This window comes from Otolemur garnettii, unplaced genomic scaffold, assembly GCF_000181295.1.
Source record: "Otolemur garnettii isolate 467f Iridium unplaced genomic scaffold, OtoGar3 scaffold00118, whole genome shotgun sequence".
In the NCBI taxonomy this organism is placed as follows: Eukaryota; Metazoa; Chordata; class Mammalia; order Primates; family Galagidae; genus Otolemur; species Otolemur garnettii.
In genome coordinates this window covers 2,587,993-2,605,740 of record NW_003852513.1, presented here as the reverse complement: position 1 = coordinate 2,605,740, position 17,748 = coordinate 2,587,993, and the positions used below count along the sequence as shown (strand labels likewise).

The following is a 17,748-nucleotide window of genomic DNA, read 5'->3' as shown; positions in this document are numbered from 1 at the left end:
AGTGCATTAATGTACATAGTTACCATTCAATAAAAAAAAAAAAAAAATGAAAAACTGAGGCAAGAGGATGAAAATAAAAAACTGGAGCTCAAGAGTTTGAGGTTGCTATGAAATATGATGCCACGGCACACTCTACCAAGGACGACAAAGTAAGACTTTGTCTCCAAAAAAAAGAGAGACAAGCTGGGAATGAACTATAAGCTACTACATGTGCTATCAGGCAAGCAAATAAAACATCAAATTCATTAAAAGAGTTTAGATTTGTGAAAGATAAGATCTTAGATTTGCAATAAAATTTGGAAATTCCAAACTAATAAGCAACACTTTCATATACAAGTTAATTCTTTCATGAATTTATATTTCTTTTTCAAGAGAACAGAAATCATACTTTAAGATAATATTAAGGAGGCTCAGTGCCTGTAGCTCAGCAGCTAGGATATCAACCACAATACCAACCACATGCACCAGAGCTGGTGGGCTCGAACCCAGCCTGGGCCTGCCAAAAAACAATTTGACAACAATAACAAAAAAATAGCCAGGCATTGTGGCAGGCACCTGTAGTCCCAGCTACTTGGGAGGCTGAGACAAGAGAATTGCTTAAAGAGTTTAAGGTTGCTGTGACCTGTGACACCACAGTACTCTACTGAGGGTGGCAAAGTGAGATTGTCTCAAAAAAAAAAAAAAAGAAAAAAAAAGATAACATTAAGGCAAGCAAAGAAACTCAATTTAATTTCTTAAAGGCAGTAAAGATCTTTTTTTTTTTCCTTAGAGACAGAGTTTCACTTTGTCGCCCTCAGTAAAGTACCGTGGCATCACAGCTCACAGCAACCTCCAGCTCTTGGGTCTAGGTGATTCTCTTGCCTCAGCCTCCTGAGTAGCTGGATATTTTTTTCTTGCAGTTTTCCGGGGCCAGGTTTGAACCCACCACCCTCGGTATATGGGGCCGGTGCCTTACTCACTGAGCCACAAGCACCACCAGGCAGTGAAAATCTTAAAGCACAACAAATCTGAAAAATAACCAAGCCACTTCTGTTCTAACCTATTTTTTAAAGTTCTTTAGAATAAGATGCCTCTCTAAATTCCCCATTATTTAATATTACATCCTGAATTATAGAAAAACAATTTCACAGTAAATTACAAAACATATTTCAAAGTAAATTTCAAAACATATTTCTCACTAGCAAACCAGTTGCTTGGAGGCGATATGAAAATTAATAATCCTTTTTTTTAAGAGACAAGTTCTCACTCTGCTGCCCAAGCTGGAGAGCAGTGGTGTAATCATAGCTCACTTCAGCCTTAAACTCCCAGGCTTCAAGTGACTCTCTTGCCTCAGCCTCCTGACCATCTGGGCGTGCACTGCCAAGCCTGGCTGATTTTTTTTTTTTTTTAATAGAGATGGGGGTCTCACTATATTGCCCCAGCTGGACTCAAAATCCTGGCCTCAAGCTGATCATCTATCCTAATTTGGCCTTCAAAAGTCCTGGGATTATAGGTGTAAGCCACTTAACCCAGTCAACAGATTATCTAAAGACAAATAATACATATTGGGGCTAGAAACAGAGATTTACAACTCAACTCAAAAAACTTTTAAAACTCTTCCCAATGTGTGGTTTCTATTCATATTTACTTACTTAGTTATTTGTGGTTTCTATTCATATTTACTTACTTACTTATTTATTTTGAGACAGAGTACTGGTTGCCCTCAGTAGGGTGCCATGACATCATAGCTCACAACCTCAAACTCTAGAGCTTAAGCGATTCTCTTGCCTCAGCCCCAAGTAGAAGGGACTACAGGCACCCGCCACAACGCCCAACCATTGGTTTTTGTTTTTTGTTTTTTTTTCAGAAACAGGTCTCCTCTGACTCAGGCTGGTCTGGAACTCGAACTTGTGAGCTCAGGCAATCCACCTGCCTCGGCTTCCCAGAGTGCTAGGATTAGGTGAGCCACTGCCCCAGCTCCTCTATTCAGATTTAATGCAAACTTCATTTAATTTAAAATGAGTGTTTTTCATTCAAATAATTATGTACACAAACCAAGTGAAAAATACAGTGATACATTAAATATTTTTATAATTTTCCTAACATAAAAATCCAAAATATTTAACCAATTGGCTAATGTCTTTTTTTCTTCTTGGCAACAGTCTCTCTTTGTTGCCCTCCATAGAGTGCTGTCACATCATAGCTCACAGCAACCTCAAACTCTTGGGCACTCTTGAGTAACTGGGACTATAGGCACCCACCACAACACCTGGCTATTTTGAAACAAGGTCTTGCAGCTTGGCACCTGTGGCTCAAGTGGCTAAGGCGCCAGCCACATACACCTAAGGTGGCAGGTTCAAATCCAGCCCGGACCCACCAAACAACAATGACGGCTGCAACCAAAAAATAGCCGGGCGTTGTGGCCGGTGCCTGTGGTCCCAGCTACTTGGGAGGCTGAGGCAGGAGACTTGCTTGAGCCCAGGAGTTGGAGGTTGCTGTGAGCTGAGATGCCACAGCACTCTACCCAGGGGGAAAGCTTGAGGCTCTGTCTCAAAAAAAAAATAAAAAAATAAAAAGAAACAAGATCTTGCTCTAGAGCCCAGGCAATCTGCCCATCACAGCCTCCCAGAGTGTTGGGATTACAGGCGTGAGCCATTGCACCTGGCCTTCAATTGTCTAAGGTCTTACAGAAAAAAACCTGCTGGCAATTTATCCATTTGCAGCAATTCTCAGCCTGTGGGTCGGAACCCCTATGTAACAATGAAAATACATCCTGCATATCAGGTATTTACATTACAATTCATAAAAGTAGCAAAATTACAGTTATGAAGTAGCAACGAAAATAATTTTATGGTTGGGGTCACCACCATACAGTTCCACAACATGAGGAACTGTATTAAAGGGTCACGGCATTAGGAAGGTTAAGAACCAATGATTTAGAGACCAGATTTATTACATCTCCAGGCTGCTGTGCAATAGCTACTCATAAGTGCGATGCTAGAGCACTGCAGCCTAGGACTCTTTTTTTTGAGACAGAGTCTTACTTTGCTGCCCTCGGTAGAGTGTCATGGTGTCACAGCTCACAGCAACCTCAAACTCTTGGGCTTAAGCAATTTTCTTGCCTCAGCCTCTCAAGCAGCTGGGACTACAGGTGCCCACCACAATGCCTGGCTATTTTTTTTGTTGCAGTTGTTAATTGTTGTTTTAGCAGGTCCGGGCAGAGTTCAAACCTGCCAGCCTGGGTATATATGGCCAGCGCCCTACACAACCTCATACTCTTGGGCACACAAGATCCTCCCACCTTAGCCTACTAAGTAGCTGGGACTATAGGAACGTGCCACCTTCTAATTTAAGTATCATTGCCCTAATAAACTTGTACAAGAATGGCTTTTACAGGAAGCAGAAGAAACTGAGGAAACATGTCGGTAAACATTATTAAGAATATGGTAAATCATGCCATCTATTTGATGACAATGGACTTTATGAATGCTTTTTATTTAAACATATTTAGTACGCCTAATTAAAAATGAGACACATTAAATTACAAGCACTACACAGACTTCATTGGTTATGAACCACATACTGCTATTCAAGAATTTTTTTTTTATTTTTCTTCATCTATGAAAAATGTATTATTAGTCATGAAATGGCTTTCCCCCCACCATAGACTCCTCAGCAATCAGAAGGCTGAAGAGTGATGCCATGCTGGTCTGAACGCAGCAGGCTTCCTCTGAACACGTCCCTGTGGGTGAGGTGAGCTTAGAGGCCTGCAAGGGCAGCCATCCTCCAAACTGTGACTTGAGCAGGGGCTCAGCTGCATGCTGCTCACCCACTACTCACATCTTCAGTGACTAACGGTCATTCATGCACAATTACAGTGTCAAATATTTACTTTACTAGTCTCCTGCAGTGTACCCATTAACTACCTGCATTTTGACTTTTCAAAGAGCTTCAATAACTGCTGGAATCTTTCTGAGACCTGAAAAATTAAAAATGAGTGTTAATTATAACTATCTTAACACTATATCCATCTTTAAAGAATATTTTCACATAACATCTAAAGACAGAGAAACTTACCCAAAATAGTAAAAGGATTATGTGTTTTGGTTTTATTTTTTTTTGAGATAGAGCTTCAAGCTATTACCCTGGGTAGAGTGCTGTGGCGTCACAGCTCACAGCAACCTCCAACTCCTAGGCTCAAGAGATACTCTTGCCTCAGCTTCCCGAGTACCTGGGACTAGAGGCACCTGCCACGATGCCCGCTATTTTTTGGTTATAGTTGTCATTGTTTTGCAGGCCTGGGCCAGATTCGAACCTGCCAGCTCTGGTGTATGTGACTGGTGCCTTAGCCACTTGAGCTACAGGCACCACCCAAGATCATGTGTTTTTGTTTGTTTGAGACAGAGTCTTGCTCTGTTGCCCAGGTTAGAATGCAGTGGCCTAAGCCTAGTTCACAGCAACCTCAAAATCCTGGGCTCGAGTGATCCTCCCGCCTCAGTTTCCTGAGTAGCTGGCACTACAGCCACACGCCCACGTAATTTCTCTATTTTTAGTAGTCAGGGTCTCACTTTGCTCAGGCTGATCTTAAAATCCTGATCTTAAGAGCTTATCCTGCCTCAACCTCTCAAAGTGCTAGGATGATATGCATGAGCCATTGCACCTGTCCTAAGGTAAAGTAACGTTAAAAAAATTAACATAGAGGGTGGCGCCTCTGGCTCAGTGAGTAGGGCACTGGCCATATACTGAAAGTGGCAGGTTCGAACCCAACCCCAGCAATACTGCAACAAAAAAATAGCCGGGCGTTGTGGCAGGTGCCTGTAGTCCCAGCTACTCGGGAGGCTGAGGCAAGAGAATCACCTAAGCCCAGGAGATGGAGATTGCTGTGAGCACAGCACTCTACCAAGGGCAATAAAGTAAGACACTGTCTCTAAAAAATAAATAAATAAAAATAACATACCTTCATACTAAAGGTGAACACTCGATCAACTTCTCAATATTAAACTTTTTTTCTTTTCTTTTTAAAGACAAGTATGGAGGGGCGGTGCTTGTGGCTCAGTGGGTAAGGCGCTGGCCCCATGTACAGAGAGAGGGTGGCAGGTTCGAACTCAGCCCTGGCCAAACTGCAACAAAAAATAGCCAGGCGTTGTGGCCGGCGCCTGTAGTCCCAGCTACTCAGAAGGCTGAGGCAAGAGAATCACTTAAGCCCAAGAGCTAGAGGTTGCTGTGAGCTGTGACACCACAGCACTCTACCAAGGGTGATAAAGTGAAACTGTCTCTTAAAAAAAAAAAAAAAGACAAGCATGGAACTAAGTTTATTGAGGTAGAAAAAGGTAGGGTTACAGACTAAGAAAGTTTATAAGCAGAATATGATCACCATAGACAGAGAATGGGCCTCCATTCCCAGGGCAAGTAAGGAAAGAAGCAAAGAGGCCAATCATAAGCTTTCTTAAACAACCAAACATCCTAACAAAATTTCCTGAGATGAAATAAGTAAATAAAGATGACAGCAGACTTTTCAGCTGCAACTTTTCAAGCTAGAAAAAATAATTAGTAAATGATAAGACTCGGGGGAAAAGTGAGGATCATTCCAGTCACAATTCTTAGAAATCACCAAGTTTTTAACAGTCCTACACTGAGCCATACTTTTAAAGAAGCAGACTAGTAAATATCTGCACCTACTTGGGAGGCTGAAATAGGAAAACTATTTGAGCCTAGGAATTTTGAATCCAGCCCGGCCAAAACAGAAAATCCCCATCTCTTAAAAAATAATAATAATAACATCTACATATTTAGAGTAGTAACAGCTATGAACCAAGAGATATAAAAATTGGGTAGTTACCTGATTTGGATTTTTATTCAACTTGGCAGCTAAATATGTGAATGTTTTGAATGATGGTCCTCTTTTCTGACACTCCAATAAAATTTCCCGATCATCATTTCTGAGGAGGGAAAATTTGTACTTAGCTTTTATACATGAGTAGAAAGATAATAAAAATTCTATTGCCTTTATGTGCAACAATGGGGGAAATTAAAATCCATAGAAAAAAGTACGGACAATATACCATGTGAGAAGTAAGATCATACATGATTTTATTCTTTAAGCTATTTCCCAAATTTCCTACAACAAATATGCTAATTTATCTTTCTAAAGACAAAATTTAAGTTTTGCTTTTTAAAGCTTTACCTTATGAAAAAGAATTTTATATTCTGAAAAAAGTAAAACCCAAAGATGATCACAGACATAATAAGCAGAACAATCAGAACTAAAATAGAATCCAGATCTTCTAATTCCCATACCCCATGCTTTTTCTAAACAAGTATGTTTTATTACAATGAGATTTTATTCTGTCATCACCAAGTTACCTGAAACAGAGATTTCAGGACTGAGGTATTAAACACAACTGATATCAGTTTTAACAAAATTCAACTTCCTTCATTAAGCATTCTAGTAAAGTAAGGAGATCGTCCATCTCTAGTCCAGTGAGTCATTAATTGTAGTTACCTTTATGTGTGAGTGGGGTCTTAAAAATCTGCTTCTTAGGGCAGAGCCTGTGGCTCAGTGAGTAGGGCGCCGGCCCCATTTACCGAGGGTGGCCAGTCGAACCCAGCCCCAGCCAAACTACAACAAAAAAATAGCTGTGGTGGGTGCCTGTAGTCCCAGCTACTCAGGAGGCTGAGGCAAGAGAATCACCTAAGCCCAAGTGCTGGAGGTTGCTATGAGTTGTGACACCACAGCACTCTACTGAAGGTGACAAAGTGAGACTCTGTCTCTAACAACAACAAAAAAACCCTGCTTCTTATATAGCAGAAGATATTAACAAATGGAAGAACATACCATGCTCATGGTTGGGAAGAATCAACATTGTTAAAGTGTCTATACTTCCCAAAGCAATCTACAGATTCAATGCAATCCCCATTAAAATCCCAACGTTGTACTTTCAAGATTTGGAAAAAATAATTATTCATTTTATATGGAATCAGAAAAAAAACCCATATAGCTAAGGCAATTCTTAGTAATAAAAACAAGGCCGGGGGCATTAGCCTACCAGACTTTAGGCTGTACTACAAGGCCATAGTGATCAAAATAGCACGGTATTGGCAGAAAAACAGAGACACAGATACCAACAACCCAGTAGAAAACCATGAGATGAAGCTAACATCTTACAGCCACCTGATCTTTGATAAACCAAACAAGAACATCCACTGGGGGAAAGAATCCCTATTCAATAAATTCAGTATAAAAGACTGAAACTCGACCTGCACCTTTCTCCACTCACTAAAATTGATTCAAGATGGACAAAAGATCTAAATCTAAGGCATGAATCAATAAAAAATCCTGGAAGAAAGTGTGGAGAAGACACTTGAAGATATCAGCCTGGAGAAAGATTTTATGAAGACTTCCGTGGCAATTGCAACAACGAAAATAAACAAATGGGACTTAATTAAACTGAAAAGCTTCTGTACAGCTAAGGAGACAACAGCCAAAGCAATTAGACAGGCTCAGTGCTGTAGCTCAAGAGCTAGGGCTCTGGACACATACAATAGGAGCTGATGGGTTCAAACCCAACCCGGGGCTGCCAAAACAACAATAGCAACTACAACAAAAAAACAGCTGGGTGTTGTGGCAGGCACCTGTAGTCCCAGCTACTTGGGAGGCTGAGCCAAGAGAGTTGCTTAAGTCTAAGAATTTGAGGTTGCTGTGAGCTATGATATCACTGCACTCTACTGAGGGTGACACAGTGAGACTGTCTCAAATAAAAAAAAAAAAGGCAGGGCGGCACCTGTGGCTCAGTCAAGTAGGGTGCCGGCCCTGGCCAAACTGCAACCAAAAAAAGTAGCCAGGGCTCGGCACCTGTGGTCCCAGCTACTCAGGAGGCTAAGGTAAGAGAATCACCTAAGCCCAGGAGTTGGAGGTTGCTGTGAGCTGTGACACCAAAGCACTCTACCGAGGGTGACAAAGTGAGACTGTCTCAAACAAACAAAAAAAAACCAAATAGATAACCATCAGAATGGGAAAAGATATTTGCATATTATGAAACAGACAAAAGCTTAATAACTAGAATCTACAGAGAACTCAAATTAAGCAACAACAAAAAAAGGCCAATAACCCCCTATTTCAATGGGCAAGTGAGATGAATAGAATCTTCTCAAAAGACAGACGAATGGTTAACAAGCATATGAAAAAATGCTCAACATCCCTAATTATCAGAGAAATGCAAATCAAAACCACCCTGAGATATCACAAAGACTCAAAGCTGCAGATGCTGGTGTCGATGTGGAGAGGAGGGAACACTTTTACACTGCTGGTGGGACTGCAAACTAATACAACTGTTTTGGAAGGAAGTATGGAGAATCCTCAAAGAACTCAAACTAGACCTTCCATTTGATCCTGCAATCCCATTACTGGGCCATCTACCCAAAAGAAAAAAAAATCACTTTACCATAAGACATTTGCACTAGACTGTTTATTGCGCTCAATTTACAATTGACAAATTATGGAAACATCCTAAATGCCCACCAATCCAGGAATGGATTAACAAGCTGTGGTGTATGTATACCATGGAGTACTAATCAGCCACTAAAAAGGATAGTGACTTTACATCTTTTGTATTAATTTGGATGGAGCTGAAATACATTCTTCTTGGTAAAGCATCAGAAGAATGGAGAAACAAGAATCCAATGTCCTCAATTCTGATATGAGGACAACTGATGCTAGTACATTGTAGGAGGGAGGGGAGAGAGGAAGGAGAGGGATGGGTGTAGGACCACAGTGTGTGACACACCTCTTGGGGACAGGACATTATTAATAGAGGGACTTCACCCAGCAAACACAAGCAGTATAACCTGGCTCATTGTGCCCTCAATGATTCCCCAACAATTAAAAACAAAATAAAAAATCTACTTCTTAAAAAGTTCATCTAAATTTCTAAAGTACAACCTGCTTATAAAACTGACAGTAGACTTTTAACTTAGAGTAAAAATCAAATTATAAACACTCCTACTGGCTCGGCGCCTATAGCTCAACCGGCTAAGGCGCCAGCCACGTACACCTAAGCTGTCGGGTTCGAATCCCCAGCCCGGACCCGCCAAACAACGATGATGGCTGCAACCAAAAAATAGCCGGGCGTTGTGGCGGGCGCCTGTGGTCCCAGCTACTTGGGAGGCTGAGGCAGGAGACTCGCTTGAGCCCAGGAGTTGGAGGTTGCTGTGAGCTGTAATGCCACAGCACTCTGCCCAGGGGGAAAGCTTGAGGCTCTGTCTCAAAAAAATAAAAAAAATAAAAAAAATAAACACTCCTACTTTTGTGCCCTGTTTTACTGTCATTCCTTCTTTGTAAAATGTGCTTATACCAGTTCCTTCAAAGGGAAGAATCCTGTTTAATTGAAAAAGTGAAGTTAAAACACAATGAAAAGCCTACTGCATACTCCTGGTTAAGACCAAGGGGTGTGTGTGCTGCTAAAATATTTAAATATCATTAATGAAATTATTTTCAAAGGAAGTTCAAAGCCCAGTGTGCATATTTATAAATTAAAATATATATATGTATAAATTTTTTTTTTTTAGTTTTTCTTAGAGACGAGTCTTACTCTGTCACCCTGGACAGAATGATGACATGGTATCATAGCTCACAGCAACCTCTAACTCTTGGGCTCAAGCCATCCTCTGTCCTCAGCCACCCGACTAGTTAGGACTACAGCTGCCACCTCAACGCCTGGCTAGTTTTTCAATTTTTAGTAGAGACAGGGTCTTACTCTTGCTGAGGCTGGTCTCGAATTCCTGAACTCAAACAATCCACCCTTCTCGGCCTCCCAGAGTACTGGGATTACAAGCACGAGCCACTGTGCCTGGCCTTTTGATCAACATAATTTAAGTATGCCGTGGAAGTATAACTATAGGTTCAAGTGTGCCAAGAGATAAAAAAGATTAAAAAATACTGCTCTAGAGTATCCACAATATAGCTGGACTCTACCCTGGAATGTATTTTCCACTAATTTTAGCCACTTTTGAAGTCATTACTTTCCTTACTTTAGGATGAGATAAAACTATGAGGACACATTAGAGTTCTGACCTCTCAAAACTTCCTAGCAATTTAAATGCCTCACAAGATTCTTACCTTGTCCATGAAACTATAATTTCTCCCTTCTTTTTAATAACATTCTTTGCAGAAAGACTTGTAGGAGAAGTGGTGAGTGCTGCTGATGAATCTTTAATCCCTGGGCTTGCCTTTAACGATGAAGGATCTTTATTCAGTGCAGGAACTCTTTTCTTACTGGCTTTTTTTTGGTGAGCTTCACCATTCTCACCAGAATCTTGGGTAAGTTTCTTGGTCTTTTCCCTACTAGTTAAGTCTGCTTCTTTTCTTTGTTTTTTCTGAGAAAAATTATTTAGATTGGAAAGGTTTTTTCTCTTTTTTTGAGCATTATGCAAAGTACCAGGCAAATCTGAACTACCACAATTTGATGTCAGCTCTGATTTTAAATCATCCTTTTTTAGTTCACATAAAACAGGAGACTCTGTGGTTAAATCAACATAGGTTGTTTCCTCAACAATGCATTCCAAAGGCCCATTTGCCACTTCAACCTTTTCTTCCACACAGTTATCTTCATCTACACATGACACTGAACACCCTAACCCCTCATTAGCTAACTTAGGATGGTTACCTTCACTTTTACTCTCATTTGAAGCATCTTGTGTCAAATCAATAAAAGCATTTACAGTATCAGGTTGCAAAGAATTGTCTAATATTTGAGCATTTTGATCTACATCGCCTCCAGAACATTCCACCTGATCAATATTTAAAACTGTTACCTCTATGAATTTTCCTAAGTTCTTAGTCTCAGTGACTGAATCTTTTGTTAGGTCTATGTATGTGCTTGGAAGATGATCCTCAACAGACTGTGGGATTTCTTCCATTGAAGGCAATTCTTCAACGCTTTCACGCGCTTTTGTTTCCCATACCTGCTGTAACTTGAAACACTCATTAGCCACTTCATCACTATGACCCACCTTCCTGGAAGTATCATTAAGAAATTCATATATGTCAGGAACCTGTGTTTGTATCATAGCATTCTGTTCTTCATGAGTTGATTTACTACTATCAACATTTTTGTTGGAATTTTCCAATTCCACCACAGATTTAAAAACTGTGCTCTGACATGAAACATGTTCTTTCTCTGCTGCTTCATCAGCTTCCTTTCCAACTCTGGGCAATGATGCCAATGACTCACCAGGCTTCATGCTCTGTTTAAGCCCAGGGGAGGTAGATGGTGTTGCACGCCGAATTTTCACAATGAAATGATCGTTTGACTTTTCCATTATGACTGCATGCATGGGTAGGTTAGGGTGGTATTGAAAGCCTGGCGCTACAGACCGGCTAGTCCATGATGAAGAACAACTTGATTTACTACTTGAATTATCAGACTCCAAAGCTAAATGAATATCTTGCTCAGATGCATCCTCTTCCTCAAGTAAGGCATCTTCACTAAAATGGGCACTAATAACTTCTTCAGGAGTTGAACTACACAAAACTTCAGGCTTTAAGAAACTGAGGTGACCATCTGACTTTAGAGGTGATGGGACTGTTAAAGAAACAGCTAGATCTTCAAGAAGTATGGAAGAAATGCAGGGCTTGTTCTTTTCTGAAGTACAAACATTATCTTTACTTAAAGCTATGTTAGTAGACACTTCAAACATACAACTTTCATCTAACACATCAGGATGAACTGGCAAGGAAAGTCCTGAAGACAAAGATGGACCTTTCTCAGATGATAATAACGACCAATTATCATCGCTTATCATTTTAGGAGATGGGGAACCCACCCCTGAAACTAGTTCTTCTGTTGTACAAGTTGGTATAGATTCACATTTAAGACTCTCTAGCAGCTGTTTCTCTGGCGTCTTTAACTCCCAATCATTTTTATCAGTGCAGTTAACGCTGCTGTCTAAAAGATCAGAACCTTGCAACAAACTTTTAAAAATTTCACCCATCTGAGCATCACTCACTAAATTAAAAGTAAGGCTAGATGCTTGTTGTTCAGTAAGAATCTCAAAACTACGTTCTGGCTTCAAAGCTGCATGGTGGGACATCTGTGTACCCTCTGTGCTGCTTCCTTCGGTTTTTCCCAGCTTTGAGGTGCTTGGACAGTTTAGTTCCAAGGTATGCTCTTCAGATTGAGAGTTCTTTACATTATCAAAGCATGTATTAAAACTTTTTTTAATGTCAAGTCTTACTGTATTACTACTGGAGTTATTTTGGTCTTCATGTTTATCCTCAGATTTTTTATGTCCCAGTGAAGACTTATAACGAATAGAGTCTTCTGATTTTGGTAATTTTTCTTTCCACATTTCTTTGTGGAAGTTGGCCACATTCCCCTTCTGATAGTTTGAATATTGTCCTTTCCCTCTGCTTTTCTTTTCAAGTTTTCCTTCATCACTATCACTTCCAAAGTTCATAGAATCACAAAACTTTACTAAGATTTTTTTAAGCTTTGCAAACAAATAATCAAGTTGTTCATCTACAAACTTCCACAATTTCTTTTTCATATCTGGTAGTTGCTGTTCAAATAAACGATCAACTATCCCATTCTTTTTAACTTGCTTTAGTTTAGATTCTATGACATCACAGAGATTCTTCTGTAAAGTAGTCACTGACTTAGAGATTTTAGATAAGTTAAGGTGTTTAATTAGTGACGTAAAACTCAAAATTGCTGACTCAATAATTCTATGAAATTGTATTACTGAAAATTTTACCTTGAATTTCATATAATTTTTCCTTACATGTTTTCTTATCATTCGTAACATGTGCATAATCTCTCGTACAGAAGAGGGTGCAGCAATAATTGGAACTATTTTTTCCAAGCTGGAGGTACTCATTGTTTTATCTTTCTTCTCTGTTTTTGAAGATCTGCTAGATTTACTAGGTCTGTTACTCCATTTGCTATTGGTCTGATGGATTTTTACAGATGTTTTCCTGTTGTCTTTATCTAAATGCACAGTATTTTTCCTACTTCCTGGGATAGTCTTTGAGTTTTGCACTTCAGCAGAAGCCCTGGGATTGGCATATTTTACAAAATTTTTTTGTGGTTTAGATTTTTCACTATCACTTATAATTTCTCCTTCCTCTAATTCATCTAAGGATGAATTCTTAGAGGCTTCTGCTTCTGCATGTTTGTCAGGTTTGCAAATAGGCTTTTGGTTCTCCTTATTGAGATCAGACTGACTCTTGCAGATAGAATGTGCTTGTGAAAACACATCTGTGGAAGAGAAAAGTATATTAAACACCTTTATAGAAGATAAAAGTATCTTCATCAACATGACCACCAAGTTATTTGACATTAAATATAACAAAAAAGTAAATACTGAGGCAATTCCTTGTCTTAATAGGTTTCTCTTTTTCTTTTTCTTTCCTGAACAGAGTCCTACTCAGTTGCCCAGGCTAGAGTGCCATGAGCTCACAGAAACTTTAAACTCCTGGGCTCAAGTGATTCTCTTGCCTCAGCCTCCCAAGTAGTTGGGACTACAGGCATGAGCCATCAGGCTCAGCCAGTTTTTTTGTTTTTTTGTTTTTTTGTTTTTATTAAAACAGAATGTTAACACTTGATACTTGAGCCACTGATGTTTCTTCTTAAAAAGTGCTGGCGCGGCGCCTATAGCTCAACCGGCTAAGGCGCTAGCCACGTACACCTAAGGTGGCGGGTTCGAATCCCCAGCCCGGACCCGCCAAACAAAAATGACGGCTGCAACCAAAAGATAGCCGGGCGTTGTGGCGGGCGCCTGTGGTCCCAGCTACTTGGGAGGCTGAGGCAGGAGACTCGCTTGAGCCCAGGAGTTGGAGGTTGCTGTGAGCTGTAATGCCACGGCACTCTACCCAGGGGGACAGCTTGAGGCTCTGTCTAAAAAAAAAAAAAAAAAAAAGTGCTCAGAAGTATCTGACAAGGGCAGAATTTGGTCATCTGAGTACTCACCAATCAAGTGTTCAGTCCATCTTTACTCACTTATGCAGCATCACCTACTCTATGCCATTTGAAGATAGCTTTTAAATAACAAAAACACATCTGAGGTCCAGTGCAATGGCTCATGTCTGTAATCATAGCACTCTGGGAGGCTGAGGCAGGTGGATTGCTTGAGCTCAGTTCAAGACCAGCATGAACCAGAGCGAAACCCCATCTCTAACCAGTGGTGGCACCCATAGCTCAGTGGCTAGGGCGTGAGCCATGTACACCCAGGCTGATGGGTTCAAACCCAGCCCAGGCCAGCTAAACAACAAAGACAACTGCCAACAAAGAAAAAAATAGCTGGGCGTTGTGGTGGGTGCGTATAGTCCCAGCTACTCAGTAAGCTGAGGCAAGAGGATCGCTTAAGTCCAAAAGTTTGAGGTTGCTGTGAGCTGTGACACCATAGCACACTACCAAGGGTGACAAAGTGAGACTCTATCTCAAATAAATAAATAAATAAATAAATAAATATAAATAACTGGGCCTCAGTGCCCTTAGCTCAGTGGTTAAGGCACTGGCCACATGCACCTCAGCTGATGAGTTAGAACCTGCCAGGGCCTACTAAACAACAAGAAGAAATAGCCACACGTTGTGACGGGCGCCTGTAGTCCCAGTTATTTGGGAGGCTGAGGCAAGAGAATTGCTTAAGCCCAAGTGTTTGAGGTTGCTGTGAACTGTGACAACACAGGACTCTACTGAAGGCAATGTAGTGAGACTCTGTCTCAATCAATCAATAAAATAAAATAGCTGCAGCTCAGCGCCTGCAGCTCAAGTAGCTAACGCACCAGCCACATACACCTAAGATGGAGGGTTCGAATCTAGCCTGGGCCTGCCAAACAATGACAGCTGCAACCAAAAAATAGCCAGGCATTGTGGCAAGCGCCTGTGATCTCAGCTACTTGTGAGGCTGAGGCAAGAGACTCACGTGAGCCCAGGAGTTGGAGGTTGCTGTGAGCTGTGATGCCACAGCACTCTACCAGGGGGACAGCTTGAGGCTTTGTCTCAAAAAAAAAATAAAATTAATTAATTAAATAAAATAGCTGGGTGTTGTGGCAAGTGCCTGTAGTCCTAGCTACTCAGGAGGCTGAGGCAAAAGGATCACTTAAGCCTAAGAGTTTGAGGTTACTGTGAGCTGTGATGCCACAGCACTCCACTGAGGGTGAGAAAATGAGACTCTGTCTCAAAAAAAAAAAAAAAAGAAAGAAAAAAAACACATCTGAAAGTAAAGAGTATTTGAAACAAAATGTCCTACCACTCCCTTTTTTCACAAGCAATGAAGAATTACTAAATTTAGACTAAAGACTAATGTATACTTCTGGTTAACAGAGTCTGAGTACTTTTGATGTTATCAAAAAAGAAAAAACACCAGTTTATCTTGCTTAGGTATCTTACATTCTCACAAAAAATTATAAAAGATAATATAAACTATTACCTTTATGACTGTTATTATATAACGGAGCTTGAGATAGGCTTTCCATTCTAAGAACTTTTGCTACAGGTCTCATTGGACTATTCAAAGGACTGATAATTTCTGGAATAGGTCTCAGCTGATTAAAGTCAATGCTCAAAACTGAGTTATCATCATCATGACATACTAATTTTGTTTCAACAACTTCCATTCTGTGGTCCATTAACTCAGTCTGTTGAATTGAAGATTCTAGAGACTCTTTAGGTAAGCAAGGTTCCAAATGACAAGACTTACTCTCCACCAGTGGTGTATCCATAAGAGAAGGCTCAAATCTGGGGTTATCATCTTCTGAAAGGATTATTGGCAAAATGTCAGCTTCTTCGATTGAAGACTGCAAAATACCTTCACTGGTTTCAGCCACTTTTGTTGAAAGGATGACTTTCATTTCCATACCATCAGAAATACCACTAGAATTTAAATTATGTTTTCCAGTGTCCAATTCCAACCCAAAGTTTTGAGAAACATCTGTTTGTAATACATCTGTTACCATAGCAGCTGAAGCCCCTGCTCTAGTAACAGTTTGCTGTGTTTCTGTTGATGATGACAACAAGGATTTTGTTTGTTCTATTTCCACAGGTGCTAAGAAGGAAGTTTCTGTGCCACCAGTGGGCACTTCACAATGCATACTATTCTTAACAGATTTAACTAGCGAACTATTTTCTTCTTCCATTTTGCTTTCTGGAAGATTGACCCTAGGTTCAGATACTACTGGAAGATCAACCTTTGGTTCCAGTAACTTTGATTTAGTTTCTCCCACACTTTCACTGACAGAGGGAACACATGTTTTAATTTGCACTGAAGACTCCAAATCACATACACTACTAAACTTTTGAGTTTCAGTTATTTTATGATTATCCTGAGAAATAGGTTGCTTTTTAGCAGGAGAAAGAGTTAAGTTCAACTTTTCCATAAAACTTAACTTTAAGTCTTTGTTTTTTGTTTCACTGTGACAACTCTCAGTTTTCATCACCTCTTTATTTCCTGTTCCTTCAGAATCTTCATTATTAGAGACTTCACCTTTATCAGTTTTGGGCTCATTCTGTCTTTTTAAATCAGTAGTTTTCTTAGTTTCTTTATTAATCTTCTGCAAATGTTCTGTAGGTATTCTTTTTTCATTCCTAATATACCTATTTTCTTCTTTGCTTTCTCGTTCTCTTTTCTTCTTATCTTCAGTTCTATGCCTTTCTGCTTTTAAAGGCAGATTTTCCCACTGGTGCGGAGCCTCCACTTCCTTGGAGTCAGCACGTTTGTGAGTTCTACTGCTTGACAGAGAGGATGAACATCTTCCATCTGGAAAACTATGATTGTTTATACCCCGGTCTCTTTTACAATCTTCCCTTCCTCTTCTCTCTTCTAGATAATATTTATTTGAATTATAAGAAGATTTTGTTATTTCATTCTTAAAATGAGGAAGCCATGCTCGTTCAGTTCTTCTCCAGTGATCCTGGTCCTTTATTACTGATTTAGGCTTTTGATCAACTTTTCTTTCTTCTTTATCTTGTGATTTAAGTTCTTTTCTATTTATAGTTTGTGATCTTTCACTTTGTCTTTCTAGTCTTTTGTCATTTTGACATTCTACTCGAGTGTGTAACCTTTCTCTAGGGGTCTCCTTTTCCCAAGAACGTTCACCTTTATAATCAGAATCTATGTTACTTTTAAACTTTGAATTTTTGCTTTCAGTCCTTGGTTCACCTTTACCATGTTTCTCTGGACGTCCTTGCAGCCTTTGACTAGCCTCAGTATTCCTTGTTTCACCATCACTACAGCTAGTACTTACGTCTTTTCGTATTCTGTCAGTTCCTCTGCTATACTGGCTATGTCTAACATCTTTTCTCCCTCTTCTATTATCCTCATTTGAGCTACTCTCACCAACCTGATAATGGGAACGTGACCAAAGGCCATTGGTGCAGTGTTTCTCAAAAGATGTGGACAAATATGAAGTGCTCTTTTTTTCAGAATGTGATTTTCCTTCCTTTTCCAGGTTTGGCAGTGAAGTGCTATGATGTACATCTTTAGAAACATCACTTTTAACTCTGTGATCAGCCTTTGAACAATCATCCAAGTGAGGAGATCTAGACTTAAAATCTTTTGTTTTAACCGTATCTGATGTCCTTATAGTTTTATGGTTATTCCGAAAATGTGGAAACTCGGACAATCTATTGAGAAATAGAAATTAACAACAAAAACACAGTTAGTTGACATTTAATAGTATTTCAAATTTTATCCACATGTGTAATTTGTAACTAAGAATTTACCGGCTTCTATTTTTAGAAATTTGAGCCAATTTTCTTTCTTTTTTTTTTTTTT

General features: G+C 39.9%; 1 protein-coding gene across 1 annotated transcript in view; it reads right to left on the bottom strand.

Annotated features, from left to right (window-relative positions):
* CASP8AP2 (caspase 8 associated protein 2) overlaps positions 1 to 17,748 on the bottom strand; it is a 52,254-nt gene that overhangs the window by 1,422 nt on the left and 33,084 nt on the right. The window contains exons 7-10 of the mRNA XM_003797525.2: positions 15,406 to 17,597; positions 10,094 to 13,232; positions 5,819 to 5,918; positions 3,906 to 3,958 (exon numbers count right to left, since the gene is read on the bottom strand). Of these exons, the coding sequence (XP_003797573.1) occupies positions 3,906 to 3,958; positions 5,819 to 5,918; positions 10,094 to 13,232; positions 15,406 to 17,597 (5,484 nt within the window). The remainder of the gene's footprint in view (positions 1 to 3,905; positions 3,959 to 5,818; positions 5,919 to 10,093; positions 13,233 to 15,405; positions 17,598 to 17,748) is intronic.